The sequence below is a fragment of the Homalodisca vitripennis genome, chromosome 4, assembly GCF_021130785.1.
Source record: "Homalodisca vitripennis isolate AUS2020 chromosome 4, UT_GWSS_2.1, whole genome shotgun sequence".
NCBI classification, from domain to species: domain Eukaryota; kingdom Metazoa; phylum Arthropoda; class Insecta; order Hemiptera; family Cicadellidae; genus Homalodisca; species Homalodisca vitripennis.
The window spans coordinates 105066085-105079756 of NC_060210.1; the positions used below are offsets into that span (position 1 = coordinate 105066085).

At 30.6% G+C, this 13672-nt stretch overlaps 1 protein-coding gene across 2 annotated transcripts in view; it reads right to left on the minus strand.

The window, feature by feature from the left end:
- Positions 1-13672, minus strand: part of LOC124359881 (E3 SUMO-protein ligase RanBP2) — a 141968-nt gene that overhangs the window by 113916 nt on the left and 14380 nt on the right. For both annotated transcript variants that reach the window (XM_046812995.1, XM_046812994.1), the window contains exons 2-4: positions 9067-9292; positions 4392-4565; positions 122-291 (exon numbers count right to left, since the gene is read on the minus strand). In XM_046812995.1, the coding sequence (XP_046668951.1) occupies positions 122-291; positions 4392-4565; positions 9067-9292 (570 nt within the window). The remainder of the gene's footprint in view (positions 1-121; positions 292-4391; positions 4566-9066; positions 9293-13672) is intronic.

Genomic DNA, 13672 nt, shown 5'->3' on the forward strand with positions numbered 1-13672 from the left:
CAAACTCCTTACATTTTGTTCATTTTAATAAAATACCTCAATATTGCAAGGAGTGAAGTGACATGAAGGTTAAATATTTTTTTAATTAATTGCTCATTTTCAAAAATAAAAAAATCAATACCTGACAAACTTGTGCGAAGCATTCATACCACGTTAGTTCTTTACGAAATAACTGACTGGCTTCCAATTCTACAGCATGATCAAACGCTGCTCTTGTCCGACCAGTCTCGAGGTAAAGGCGCATGAGTCTTGTACGCACACTAACATCACTTGGTCTTGCCTTCATTTCAGCTGAAAAATATAATAAACTAGCTTATACTTTATTTCATCATTTTTTGAACCTGTCTATCACCTCCTGATAATCAGGTGATTTTAGTGTTTCTGTAGAAGCATCGACTACTTTTCACAGAGCTGATTTCAGTTGTCAATTGTCTTTTCTATTGTTGAAATATATGTGATAGTGATCACTGGAAAAAAGGTCATATCTATAATAACAAAATCAGTTGATTATGCAAATACCTAAATGATTTTATCTATAATATGTAAAGAACATTAGATGTATTCTGGAATTAGATAATATTAATACATTATCTGGTTTTGATAATATTAATACATTTTTAATTAAGCGCATTTCTCATGTAATATCTCCTGTTGTAACTAAAATAATAAATTTAAGTCTTTCAACTGGTGTTTTTCCTAGCAATCTAAAGTCAAGCGTAGTTGTTCCAACATATAAGAAAAATAAATCAATTAAGTTACATGATCTTCGCCCTATTAGTCTGCTTTCTGTGTTTTCAAAAATATTTGAGAAGATAATGAAAGTTAAGTTTATTAATTATTTAAATAATATAGGTTATTTTAGTATTAGTCAATTTGGTTTTCGTAAAGGTAAATCTACTGAAGATGCTCTTGTAAACTTTACAACTATGATTTATTCTAGCTTAAACCAAGGGAAAACATCAACTGGTCTGTTTATTGATTTTAAAAAAGCGTTTGACTTAGTTGACCATGAGACTAATTGAGATTCCATGAGACTAAGGTGTTGAAATTGGAGGCGGCGGGAGTACGGGGCGTAGCCTTGAGTTAGTTCTGTGGTTTCATCATGGGCAGGGAGCAACGGGTACGTGTCTGTCAGTGCACCACAGTCTCATCTGGGGTACCGCAGGGAAGCGTAATCTCGTTTACACTTTTCCTTATTTTTATAAATGATTTGTTAGAAATAAATTGTAATGGGAAGGTTAGTGCGTTTACTGACGATATTGCTTTGTTCTATTGAAATAAAAATGTGCAAGTGCTGAAAAATCAAATTTTAGAAGATTTATTATTATTAAAAAATTGATGTACATTAAATAAAATGCAGGTAAGTGTTGAAAAAACACAGTATGTAAATTTTAACTTTAATGATTTTATTTCTGACCAAGACCTTAAGTATCATGTTTTAAATTATGGAGAAATTGACTGTAATTGTAAGATAATTAAAAAAGAAGACCATTTTAAATACTTAGGAGTAATTTTTGACAAGAAATTAACATGGGAAAAATCACATTACAACTTTAAAAACCAAACTTAATTCAACAATCAGAAAGTTATTATTTTTTTCATTTTTGCGGTCAAAATTTGTTAAGAACTTTATACTTTGCTCTGGTTAATTCAAGAATAGAATACGGTATTATTTGCTTGGGGGAACATATAAGTACTTAATAGACAAGGAGTAGTTCAGAACCATTTTATGAGAATTATTTTATACAAGCAGAGGAGAGATAGTTCTTTTTCCCCTTTTTTGTCGACTTAAAATATTGCCTTTGCAGAATTTATTTTAAGGTATTAAGGGCTTTTTATCTCAGAAGTGGCAATTTTGGAACTACTGATCTAACATATGAAACCAGAAATATACAAAATCGAATTTTCCGAATTCCTAAAGTAAATAAGTCTGCATTTAACCCTTTCCGGGCCAGGCGGCAATATATTGCCACCATAGATCGCATCTGGAAAGTGCCAGGCGATTGCCATTGGTGACATACGCGAAAAGCGCCAGGCGGCAATATATAGTTGCATAGATATTCGTCGTTTACTTAAATAAATACGACGTCAAATGATTAAAGTTTTATGTTTTTTTATTCCCTGGTATATTTGTAAATAATTAATATGAATATCATTTATATTTTGGAGGTCTATGCATTTTTATTTCGTAATTGTCACGTGACATTATCAGCTGACTCGATCTATTGTTGTTAATTCTTTATGCTTTAGTGTAATCGTACTATTGTATGCTGGATTCTTCTTCATTATTTTATTTTGTGGTTGTAAATATTAGTAGTGTTAGTAGTTACGTGTTTAGCTATTGTGTGTAGTAGTTACAATGACTGACAATTTGCGATCTCACGGGAGTGAAATTGTAAGTAGCATATTTGTAAGTAGAAAAAGTGTAAAACAATTTCAAATAAAATTGTGTAAATATTTCTTGGTAAATAGTGTTTTTAACTGTTTATGGATCCTACAATCATCTGTGTACCGGTACATCCATAATGTGAATATTTATTTTAAGTTTCTTGCAGTGTAAGAGTTAGTTGCTTTATCACTTGTTGCGAAGTACAATTATGCATATTTATACAAAATGTGTCATAAAAAATTTATTTATGAGAGAAATAACACAAAATTTTGTATGGTTGTTCCTTTCTAATTGTACAATTTAATAAAATAGCTTCCCAAACTAAAATTATTTTTCCTTTTTTAGTTATTTACAAAAAAAATTAAAAAATAAAAATGTTTTTATGTAATCTATTAAAACATTATTTTTTTTTAATTTTAAATTACTTAAAACTACATCTATATATTATTTTTGTTGTTAGTATATATCTATACGAGTAATTTGGTAAACTTTTAGGTCATTCTCTAATTTTTATGAAAAGTTATAAATTTTAATCTAAGAGACTACAAAATCGCCAATTTTAGCCTGGCACTTTTGACTAGTCACAAGGGGATATGATATGTGAAAAAATTTTGCAACATCTCATATTTGGTCCTGGCCCTGAAAGGGTTAAACATTCCTTTTCCTATGTTGTCCCAAGTTTTTTAATAGATTGCCATATGAAATAAAGTTAGCAAACAATATAAATTTTTTTCAGTTTTAAGCTAAAAACATTTTTACTATCTTTTGAAGAGTGTAATTGGTTTTATGATTAACTTCAAATTCAAAATTAGCACTAATTTACAGTAAATTGAACTTAAATAAAATAAGATGAGTAGGTTTATGTTCTTAATATAAACGATTTTCAATCAGTGTACTGTATATTTGCCGGGTTTTTATTTTTATTTTTATTTGTTACTATAGAAGCATACTTTTCTTTGTTATATATTATATTGTAAGCCAGTTGTTATCTAGTGAGTAAGGTATAGAAGTGTATTGATTAGCCGAGTGCTAGTGATAAGACACAGATAACAGTGGCTAGCATGTACATCCTAGCTGTAACAACCTTTGCCTGCGAACTGCAACTTGAACGAGGCATAGAAAGGCACAACCGAAACACTCGACAAGCTATGAATTTCACCCTACCGGTACACCATCTTTCACTCTTTGAAGAATAGCCTTCCTACATGAGAGTGAAGTTTCTGAATCTACTACCAGAGACAATTAAAGGTCCCAATGTAAGCAGTACAAGACAGCGTCTATCGGCTTGGCTTGCAGAGAGACCATTCTACTCAGTTGAAGAATTCATCAATTGGAGATCTTCAGCCATGTTCCAGTGACAACCCGTCCCTGCACAGTTGACCACCACCACACTCAAAACTGCATTGCATTAATATAACACTGTAAAACAAAATTGAGGTTACTTGTAACTTCAATTTTGTTATTCCTACTCCTGACGCCTATTCTGTACTTGATGTATACGAATATGACACCTAATTAGATAAAATACTTTAGATGACACCTAAATTTAGAGGAAATATAATTATAATGAAAGCCCAACTTCAATATTACCTTCATGAATACTTCAGAAATTTCACAAAATTATATTATTTGAGGCAAATATTACGAGAGCGGGTCCCCTTAGAATAGAATAGCTAAATATGAACTAATAATGCTAACAAAAATAAAAGACAAATCCTTTAATGTTGACGAACATAACTCATGCTCATTTCAACTTACACTAAACATGCTTGCATGCTCAATTTGTATTTTTCAGTTCATGTACACATTCCTGTTCGAATAATGCCAACATATTCTCACAAATTTCATCTGGTTTGTTCAAGCTTTCAGTGTTCAACTATGATTCTAAATCTTTAACCACTTAGTATTCATTAACTACAACCACAGGTTAAATCAAATTCATTGCATCTAAAGGTAGAAACTAAAGTTCAAACAACAATAAAATGTACTGTATGCAACTTACAGTTAATTAGGTCTTCAAAATCACGATTGTTAACTTTGCCACCAAGTTTGAGCAACTTTTCCTTTAGTCGGAAGACTGATGGATCATATGGGAACAAGTCCGCTCCACGTTCACACCAGTAACGCGCTCTGTCACACTCCATCACAACCTCTGGCTCACAGAGTAGCTCACACACTACAAAATCATTAACAATTGTGTAATATTTACCTTTATTACTAAAAGTGATTATAATATCTGTATGTATTGGTGTATTGACAAAGTACCTCACAAAAGCACATTATATCAGGTACTCTAAATGGTATACTGATCTCCAATAATTACCCAATCAAACTTTACTATTTGATTTGTCAGGTCAAAATTGAATAAGTAATGTGATATAAGTATAGTCCATTCTTGCTTAGTTTACTGGCTGTTTGATGTTTAGGAAAAACTATATCTTTGAACTTCTGAATACAGTTGTAAAATTTAAACTGTAAACTTTTTAGTTTGGAATAAAAACAGAATAAATACGAGTTTACAATTCTCATATAATCAACTTCAGGCAAAAGTAGGGCATGGCCATTTTGTTAAAAGGCATTAATTATGTAATTTTCCGACCAAACATGACAAATAAGGTATTCACATTTTTATCTTTTAAAAGGCCATAGTTTACGAATCTTAACAACTGTTTGTCTTCTAATTGATTTTTACAAAATTTTACTCTAAAATGTTTTAAATGCTGCTATTTAGAAATTATTAATAAGAGGATTTTTCTTTCAGCATAATGTTATGTCCTAACAAGACAAGTATGCAACTACAATGTTAGAACTTGCAACCATAATTATTTAAAACCATTTATGAGTTATGGTTTTAAAATACAAATATACAGACAGACAAACAATAAACAAAGCAAATTGGACCCTAGTATTGGAGGAATTTTCAGCTATTTAACCATATCTTAAATAATTTGCTCACATTTTTCAACACTACCCGGTAGTCTTTCTAAAGAAATATTTTTTTTGCAATTTTGTGAACAGCTGATTTAAATTAAACATAAATTAATATTCATAAACAAACATATAATCACATACATACATTTTTACAATAATGTTTTTTGTTAAGTAACATTTGTGTTCTTATCTAAAACTGATTAATTTGATAAAAGTTGTAGTAAAATGTAGCAAAATCAATTAAATAGGCTTGGAATTTGTCAGCAGTACATCGAGAGAAATCTCTGACATTTTTCGGACAAATTATTTTAGTATGCTCCAGCAATAAAATGATTTAAGTTTCTAAAAGCAACACATTTTAATAATTTTGTACAATTTCACATTACATTTATGTTTATAAATTTTACAAATGTTTCCAGATACTGGTCATTCATAATTTCTTTAAATAAATAACAACATTTCATAAATAATTACATTTCAGTTATTAGGAATTTTACAGCAAATACAAAAGAGGTTTAGAATTCTCTCAAGTCTTATAAACTAATTTTTCTTACAAGTTTTCTAATATCTTGTAGATTACCAGGTGGTTATCATACAAAGTTTTCAGAAGTAATCAATAAGGTACACGTGAATTATATTCAAGTAAATATATTTACAATCATAACTTTTGATAGTTTCCATGTTTTGGAAACTAATGTATATGCTTATTACTATTTTAACCCTCGCAGTAATAATAGTATCGGCCGCGACGATTATATCGTCCGCCTTGGTGATATCGTCGCGAGTGCACTATTATGTAAGCGCTTTTTGCAACGCTAATTCCTTCAACAATTTTCGTTGAAATCTAATGTTTCATATAGTGCCGAAATCATGAAATTCTGAAGTTTCTTTTATATTCTCTATGGAATCTAATAGATTGTTTTAACAGTCGATATAACAATGTTTTTCAACCAATTGTTTTCTGTTGTTGTTACACCCATACAGTAATGGTGTCTACTGTGTTATTGTTTTGAATTGTGCTGTATTTAGTGGCAATGGATAACAATTTAGGCTCAGATCAAATCAGAGACATTTTAGATTATGAAATAAGTAATTTGGAAGATACTAGTGATATAGATGTGCTGGAACTTGATTCAGATGTGTCATTAGAGGATTATTCTTCTGGCAGCGGTGAGGAATATGTTCTTTGAATATAAGCTTTGAAGACTTGGAATCTTCTGAAGTAGATATTTCTCATTGTACTGTAAATAATAGTGAAAGTGATGAAGATGATACACCTAATCCAAATTGGCCTATTCAAGAATTTTCCAATCCCATGTGGTTGAGAACTTATACACCAGAAGATGTCATTAATGAGAGTTCAGGGTTAGAAATCCTGGTACCAGAAACCTTCCTCCTAGAAACTCAAAACCAATATCAAACTTTTCACCGTTTTCTCACTAGTGCAGTATTGAATAGTATTGTCAGGGAAACGAACAAATATACCAACAAGACTATCCAGACTAAAAGAACTTCAAATGAGATGAGAAATGCATCTAGGCTAGAGAAAGGGATAAACCTGACACTAAATGAACTAAGGAAACATTTTGGAATCCTAATAAACATGGTTCTATTTGGTAAACAAATATTAAAACTTACTGGGATACAAGATTTGAACAAAATGTCTCTTTTTTCTCAAAAATAATGAGCTGCAATAGATTCCAACTAATTAATTCGATGCTTCACCTAATATCACAAGAGACCGTAAGGAGAGGACAGCCAGGTTACGATCCCTGGGTCAAAATAAAGTTTTTATTGAAAAGCCTCAATGAAAATATAAAAAAGTATTTTGTTCCCTTTCAGAACTTAAGTATATATAGATGAGTCTACTGTTGGGATGAAAAATAGATGCGCGTATATTCAGTATCTTCCCAATAAAAGACATTCCAGATATGGAATAAAAAAAGTGAACTGTGTGATAGCCGTTCAAATTACATCTATCACATTAAATTGTACAGTGGATTAGATTATTTGGAAGATAACTGTGGCCCTTTTGCCCAAAAGGTTGTGATTCAACTTCTTGAAAAGTCTGAATTATTAGATAAAGGCTTTCACATTTTCCTCGATAATTTTTATACCAAAATTCCACTTGTCGAGGTGTTGAGCCTTTGAAACACTTTTGTTACAGAGATAATTAACAAAAATTCTAAAGGTTTACCTAAATCTATCCTGTCAGCAAAGCTTGGAGAAAGAGAGTATTTATTTTAGGAAAAAGAAGTTACTTTTGGTTAAGTACCAGCAGAAATAATCTCGGAAGCCAGTTTTAGTCCTAACATCGGCCTGCCATGCAGAAGACCAGATGATTACAAACAAAAAAGGATTAAGGTGTATGAAGCCTTTAGTAATACATAAATATAATCAATCTATGGGAGCTATTGATGTCAGTGACAAGTCAATATATCATTATTCATGTACTAGAACTACTCCTAAATACTGGAAAAACTCCATGAACTTCATTGACATCGCTCTGTTCAATGCATTTATTCTGTATTCAAATAACACTGACAGACCAGTTTCAAGGTATGATTTTTTTAGTAGAAATAGTCCATGATCTGGTAAAAAGTCAAGACAATATTCCCCAAAGAATCCAGCCAGGACCAGGTGGTGTTACAGGCCACAAAATTGCTCATTTTGAGGGAAGTCACCTGCGCCTTTGTGGTCCAACAACCTCCAAGAGAAGCAGATATTGGTGTCCTCAGTGTAATTGTGGTATTCACAAGGAGTGTTTTCCATATTTAGATCACTACCCAAGGCCCCTAAAGCCTGGGAGGAAGAAGATGAGGCCCAACAGTGATTCCTAGTGAAGTTTACTCAGAAAAAGAAGTGTACATAGTTTCATTATTGTATATATAGGTTGAGCATGTTTTATGAATTGAGCCATACATGTGTAGTTTTTTCTGAATGTACAAAAAAAGTGAACAGAATGGCTATTCTACATTTTTAATTTTTATTTTTATAATAAGGTACTAGTTGTGAGGATTTGAAAAAACTGTTTTGCAAAAGTAAATTTGAACATTCAGCAGAGTACAATGGGTCATCATATTAGCGTAAGTTCACTTATAGTATTATTTTCTGATTCCTTAGAATTTACAGAATAAAATTATATGCAACACAATATATTACATTAGTTTTTGCTGTTTAAAAAATGTTTTTTTAACATGCGCACATTTAATCAAAATATACGCATCACCATGGGTAAAAACACGTATTACCCGGAGGGTTAAAATTTTTTAAGGTTTCAGGATGATCAAGTTTTTTAATTTTTTTAATTGTTATGAGTATGAACATGACAATCATTAAACAGCTGTCATACTGTAAGAGTTGTACAAATTAACCTTCAAAACTTGTAATAAATTTATAAATTTAAGTTTATTACTTCAAGATATTAGTTAAACATGAAATCTACCATCATTGGGCCAGAAGGGATATTTAAAAACATTTTGATTAGTTGGAAATTTTAAACTACAAACTTTTAGTCTGGAATGAAAACAGAATAAATGTACATTTACAATTCAGTATAAACCACTCCAGACAAAAGTAGAGCTTGGACATTTTGATAAAACATTAATTCTGTTATTTTCCATCTGATCATTACAAATAAGGTATTAAAATTTTGATCTTTTTACAAGCTATAGTTTATGAAACGAAAAAATATATTTTATGATAACAGTTAAACATGAAATCTACCACCCAAGGAAATGTATTACTTTTTTTAACAAGTTCTGGCTGGTTGGCTTCATATTCAAGCGAAGTCTTGTAAGCGTTTAGTGCACGAACTTTATCTCCAAGACCTTCCCATATCTGGCCATGAAGTTTGTGGGCTAAAGGAGAATCTTCCTTCACTGAGAGATATAGCGAGATGTAGTTCTTTGCTGATTCATAATCTTGCACTTTGTAGTACTGTTGGGCAATGTGGTAACAACGCAAATTTCTCTGAAACAAAAATTATGTATAAAAATAACAATGTGATGTGTAAAAAACATAACTTTTTATACAACAATTTTAATATTGTTACTGTTAAATTATCTCAAAATTATTTTAACACAATTGTATTTAGGTTAAAACAATTAAAAATTGTTCTGAATGTTTGAATCAATTTTTTAATATCTGGATACAATTTTATAACACACAAAAGTATGTAATTTTCCGGTGTCAGACGAGTTCTCTTTGTTCTCTATGCATTAATTATTCCGCTACCTTTTGAAGTATTGCCCAAGTGTTATTTTATTACTCTTAAGACTTTCCTTACCATCATTGTTTTTTCTATTTATATCATATTCACTATTCAAGCATTTAAATAACCAACAAATAACGTGAAGTGGAACTTTTATTGCATTTTGTGAAAAATGCAACGCTATTAAGAAAAGCTCTCACAAAATTGTAATGAAAACAAGAAACGAGTAACCGCAAAAAGTATATCGCATTTTTAAAATCAGTTTACAGCGCTAGAAATATTGTTTTCAATTATACTATAAGATCTAATAAACAAGCTAAATTTTCATTTATCTCCCGTAATTTTCACACAACTAGTTAATTTCTGGTCAACGTTTAACCTAGGTAATCTATATTTTTTATGCTAGAATAGTATCCAATGAACCACCATGCTTGTTGCTATGACATCGGTGCAGAAACAGTGGCAGACACATTACATTACGAACATTGTACGCTTCTAAACAAACATCTTGTCTTGGCATCAGACATTCGTAAAAGACTAAGTATAACCTGTTTAAGCAATTTGTTAATGATCTCTATTGAATGTGCTTTAAGAAAGGACTCCATTTGAATGAAGATCAAACATTGGTGTTAAGAAAGAAGGCTACAAATTTTATGATAATGGTAGGGCCTAATTAGTGTTTTAAAGATAAACTGATGTTAGAAATAACTTGTTTTAAGAAATAAAAAATCATAGGTACTATTTTATTTTATTTTGTACGTTATATTGAAAGAAGATTTTTCATTTATTTTTTGTACACTTTTTACAATAAATTTAACATTTTATTTTCAAACAACTGTTTTTAATCAAACCTCTTCACAAAAATCTTTTATTTTTGAGGTTCTCAATATTTTAACAACAGTATATTTAAATATTGGTTCTGGAGGCTGAAGTAATAAAGATCTTCAGAAATTTTTGTTAAAGTAGTATTTGAATCTCTGCAAAACACCAATGATATTAATAAGTGCTACAGGACAAATAATTTTTTCCAAGTCTGAATAGCTTGTGTAGCATTTGTGCTACAAAAATTTCCATCTCAGCTTAAACCCTGCAATTTATTATCACTTCTTTGTTTCTAGTGTATGAAAAACACATAGGGCCTACATATTTAAGTAAAGGGGGATTTAAAAAACTGACCCGATAGTGCCATTCCCTCCTCCCATTACTGATGACCGCCATATAGCTTCCCCAAAACCTACCTTTGATTATGTAAAAGTCTATGATAAGGTATATCAAATGCTGAAATCTTTTGCCACATGAAACGTCGGATTACACATTATTTAGCAGTAACTGAAAGTAACATTAATGACAATATATTACAGGAAAGTATACAAAACTGACATATTAAACAAACTGTGACAGAAAAAGATGAGAACCAAATATTTAAATTTAATTAATCTATATGATATTAGTACTAGATATTTCAAAAGTTACAACTCATAACAATAGATTTAAAATAAAAGGACTATCTAAAAATGTCTGCACTAAACTGCTGTTACAACACATCCTTACATATTTATTTATCATAGTATACGTTCCTAATACAATAATTTATCATCCACTTTGTATTATGTTTAAATGATAAATAAATTAAAGTTAGAGTAATGAATGGTCAACTAAAACCCTTTTTATGAATTATTTTATTACCAGACACGTTAATGTTTTATTTAGAGGTTAATGTTCACACTGATGATGGTTTAATACCGACACGTGTCAGGAAATAAAATAATTTTTAAAAGCGTTTTAATTGACCATTCATTATTCTAATATAAAGATAACCCTATAATGTGGAGTTAATAACATAACAAATTAAAGTTAATACAGTAATTATAGAAAATTATCAACACACAGACTTTGAATCTTCTTACAACTCAACTACGTTAACAATGGCTTTCGGACATTTAATTTTCATATTTCTTACTTAGAATTACCTGATTGTTATACTAAAATTGAAAGTTAAGACAGTGAATGAATATTTACCTAAGCTGCTCTTATAAATTGATATTAAAATCATGTTTCAACAATCCACTTAAAAGATTTAAATTTTTGTATTATATGAACCCCAAAAAATACATCATTTAGAAATAAATTAGCCAGTAACTACTAAATTTTTGTGTGTACAGTCTGTTTTACAATTAGTTCCTATCTGTTAAAATACCTTGATATTGTTTTGTTTTTTGTTTTGTTTTTTTTTTATTGTATACTTATTATCTATTGTTGGTTTCATTTGGATCTTTCATTCAAATTCTTAATTGTTTTGTGAATGATCCATACTACTTATTATATGATTGTTTCTAGTTTATTATGCATGTTGTTAAAGCTTGATATTATGTATTTGTTATTTTATTAGTTGTCTATTTACATATAAGTGATCTGCATGCTTTATTGATTTTTCCATCTACTAGTAATATTTGTAAAATTAGTGTTGTACCGTTGAAATAAATAAACCATCTTAACAATATATGTATGGTACCCAGTAGAGTAGATACCAGAAGGATAATCAAACAGCAACATGAAACTATATTAATTCTAGCAATAATACTAGTAGAGCCTGCCTTTGGTCCAAATCTGCTAGGTTGTGAAAAGTTATGTTCTAATACATTTGATCATGTTTATTGGATATTATGTATTTACTTTAGCAACATTACCTAATGCTACTTATAACAATTTATTAGAATAGTATATTTTTATTGTCTGAAAGGATTTTTAGGTGGTCATAAACCATAGATTGCACAAAAATTAGTAATGTGTTTTAAATTTTGGTCATACCTAGTTCTTTGATTTACAGAACTGGGGAATCAGGTGTATTGAACTGACCCATGTTTATCAGGGAAAATCTGGATACTTATGCCAAAAGTGGGACATACACGGTCACAACACCAAACAGAAGAACAATATTAACATGCTTTAATGTAGACTTCAAGCAGTTTTTCCATACTTGCACTGAAAATTGTCTGCCTGTATGCACAAGATTCCTTAGACCATGTGAGTTCAGGAAAGAGTTACTTTGTGAACTGAAGTCAAGGCCACTGTACTCAGTAAGGGAGTTTTTGAACCGTATTGAATCAGAATTGGCTGAATAAATCCACAACCATCTTTTTAACTCTTTTTAAAACAACACACAGTTATTAGTTTAATGTTTTAATGTATGCTTGTGATGAATTCTATTAATACTAATAGTAATGGTAGCCTACACATATTATTGAAATATATTCCCATTTACTTACTAAGCAAATTTGTTTGGTGCTGTGGTTAATTTAAAAGCAGTGTGAAACTGGCCATTAGATTCCATCCATAAACAGAAACAAATACGCTGACTTAGAAATTCCTAACCTGGTTCATGAAACTACTCCTGATCCTAGGTATTTTTCCCTGGAACTACATACTAACCCTAGTTCCTTGAACCAGTTCAAATCACTTCAGGATAAATTATATTATTTAAAATTAATATTTTAATAATTTTAAAAAAAGCTCTGCACAAATACAAAAAATATCTATAGATTATACTTAATACATTACCTTTGAATACATGGTCTACTGTATTATATTACTACCCCTCATTTTAGACCTCTTTCTCATTTTTGGACAAATACCAAATCTATGGACGGCCATATCTCAAAAAAACTTACGAGCCAATTTTTGATTAAAACCTTTCTGTACACATTCACTAGCATGGTCTGAGTATACTGAAATACAAGCCTCATTCTATTAGGCCACGCCTGATTTTCCGGAGCTACATCGATTTTACAGGGACAAAGTGCGACTCAAAAAACCAATTCTATGGACAGCCATATCTCAAAAAACCGTACGAGTCCAATTTTTGATACAAACTTTCTGTACACATTTCACTACATGGTCTAGTATCCTAAAATACAACCTCATTTCTTAGGGCCACGACTCCTATTTTCCCGGAGCCACATCGATTTTACAGGCCAAGTGCTGACAAATAACCAAATCTATGGACAGCCATATATCTCAAAAAAAATTGTACGAGCCAATTTTGATAAAACTTTCTGTAAACACATTCCAACGTAACATGTGGTGTCGCGTGAGGATCAGGAGTCTAGTATCCAAATATACAAGCCTCATTACTTAGGGCC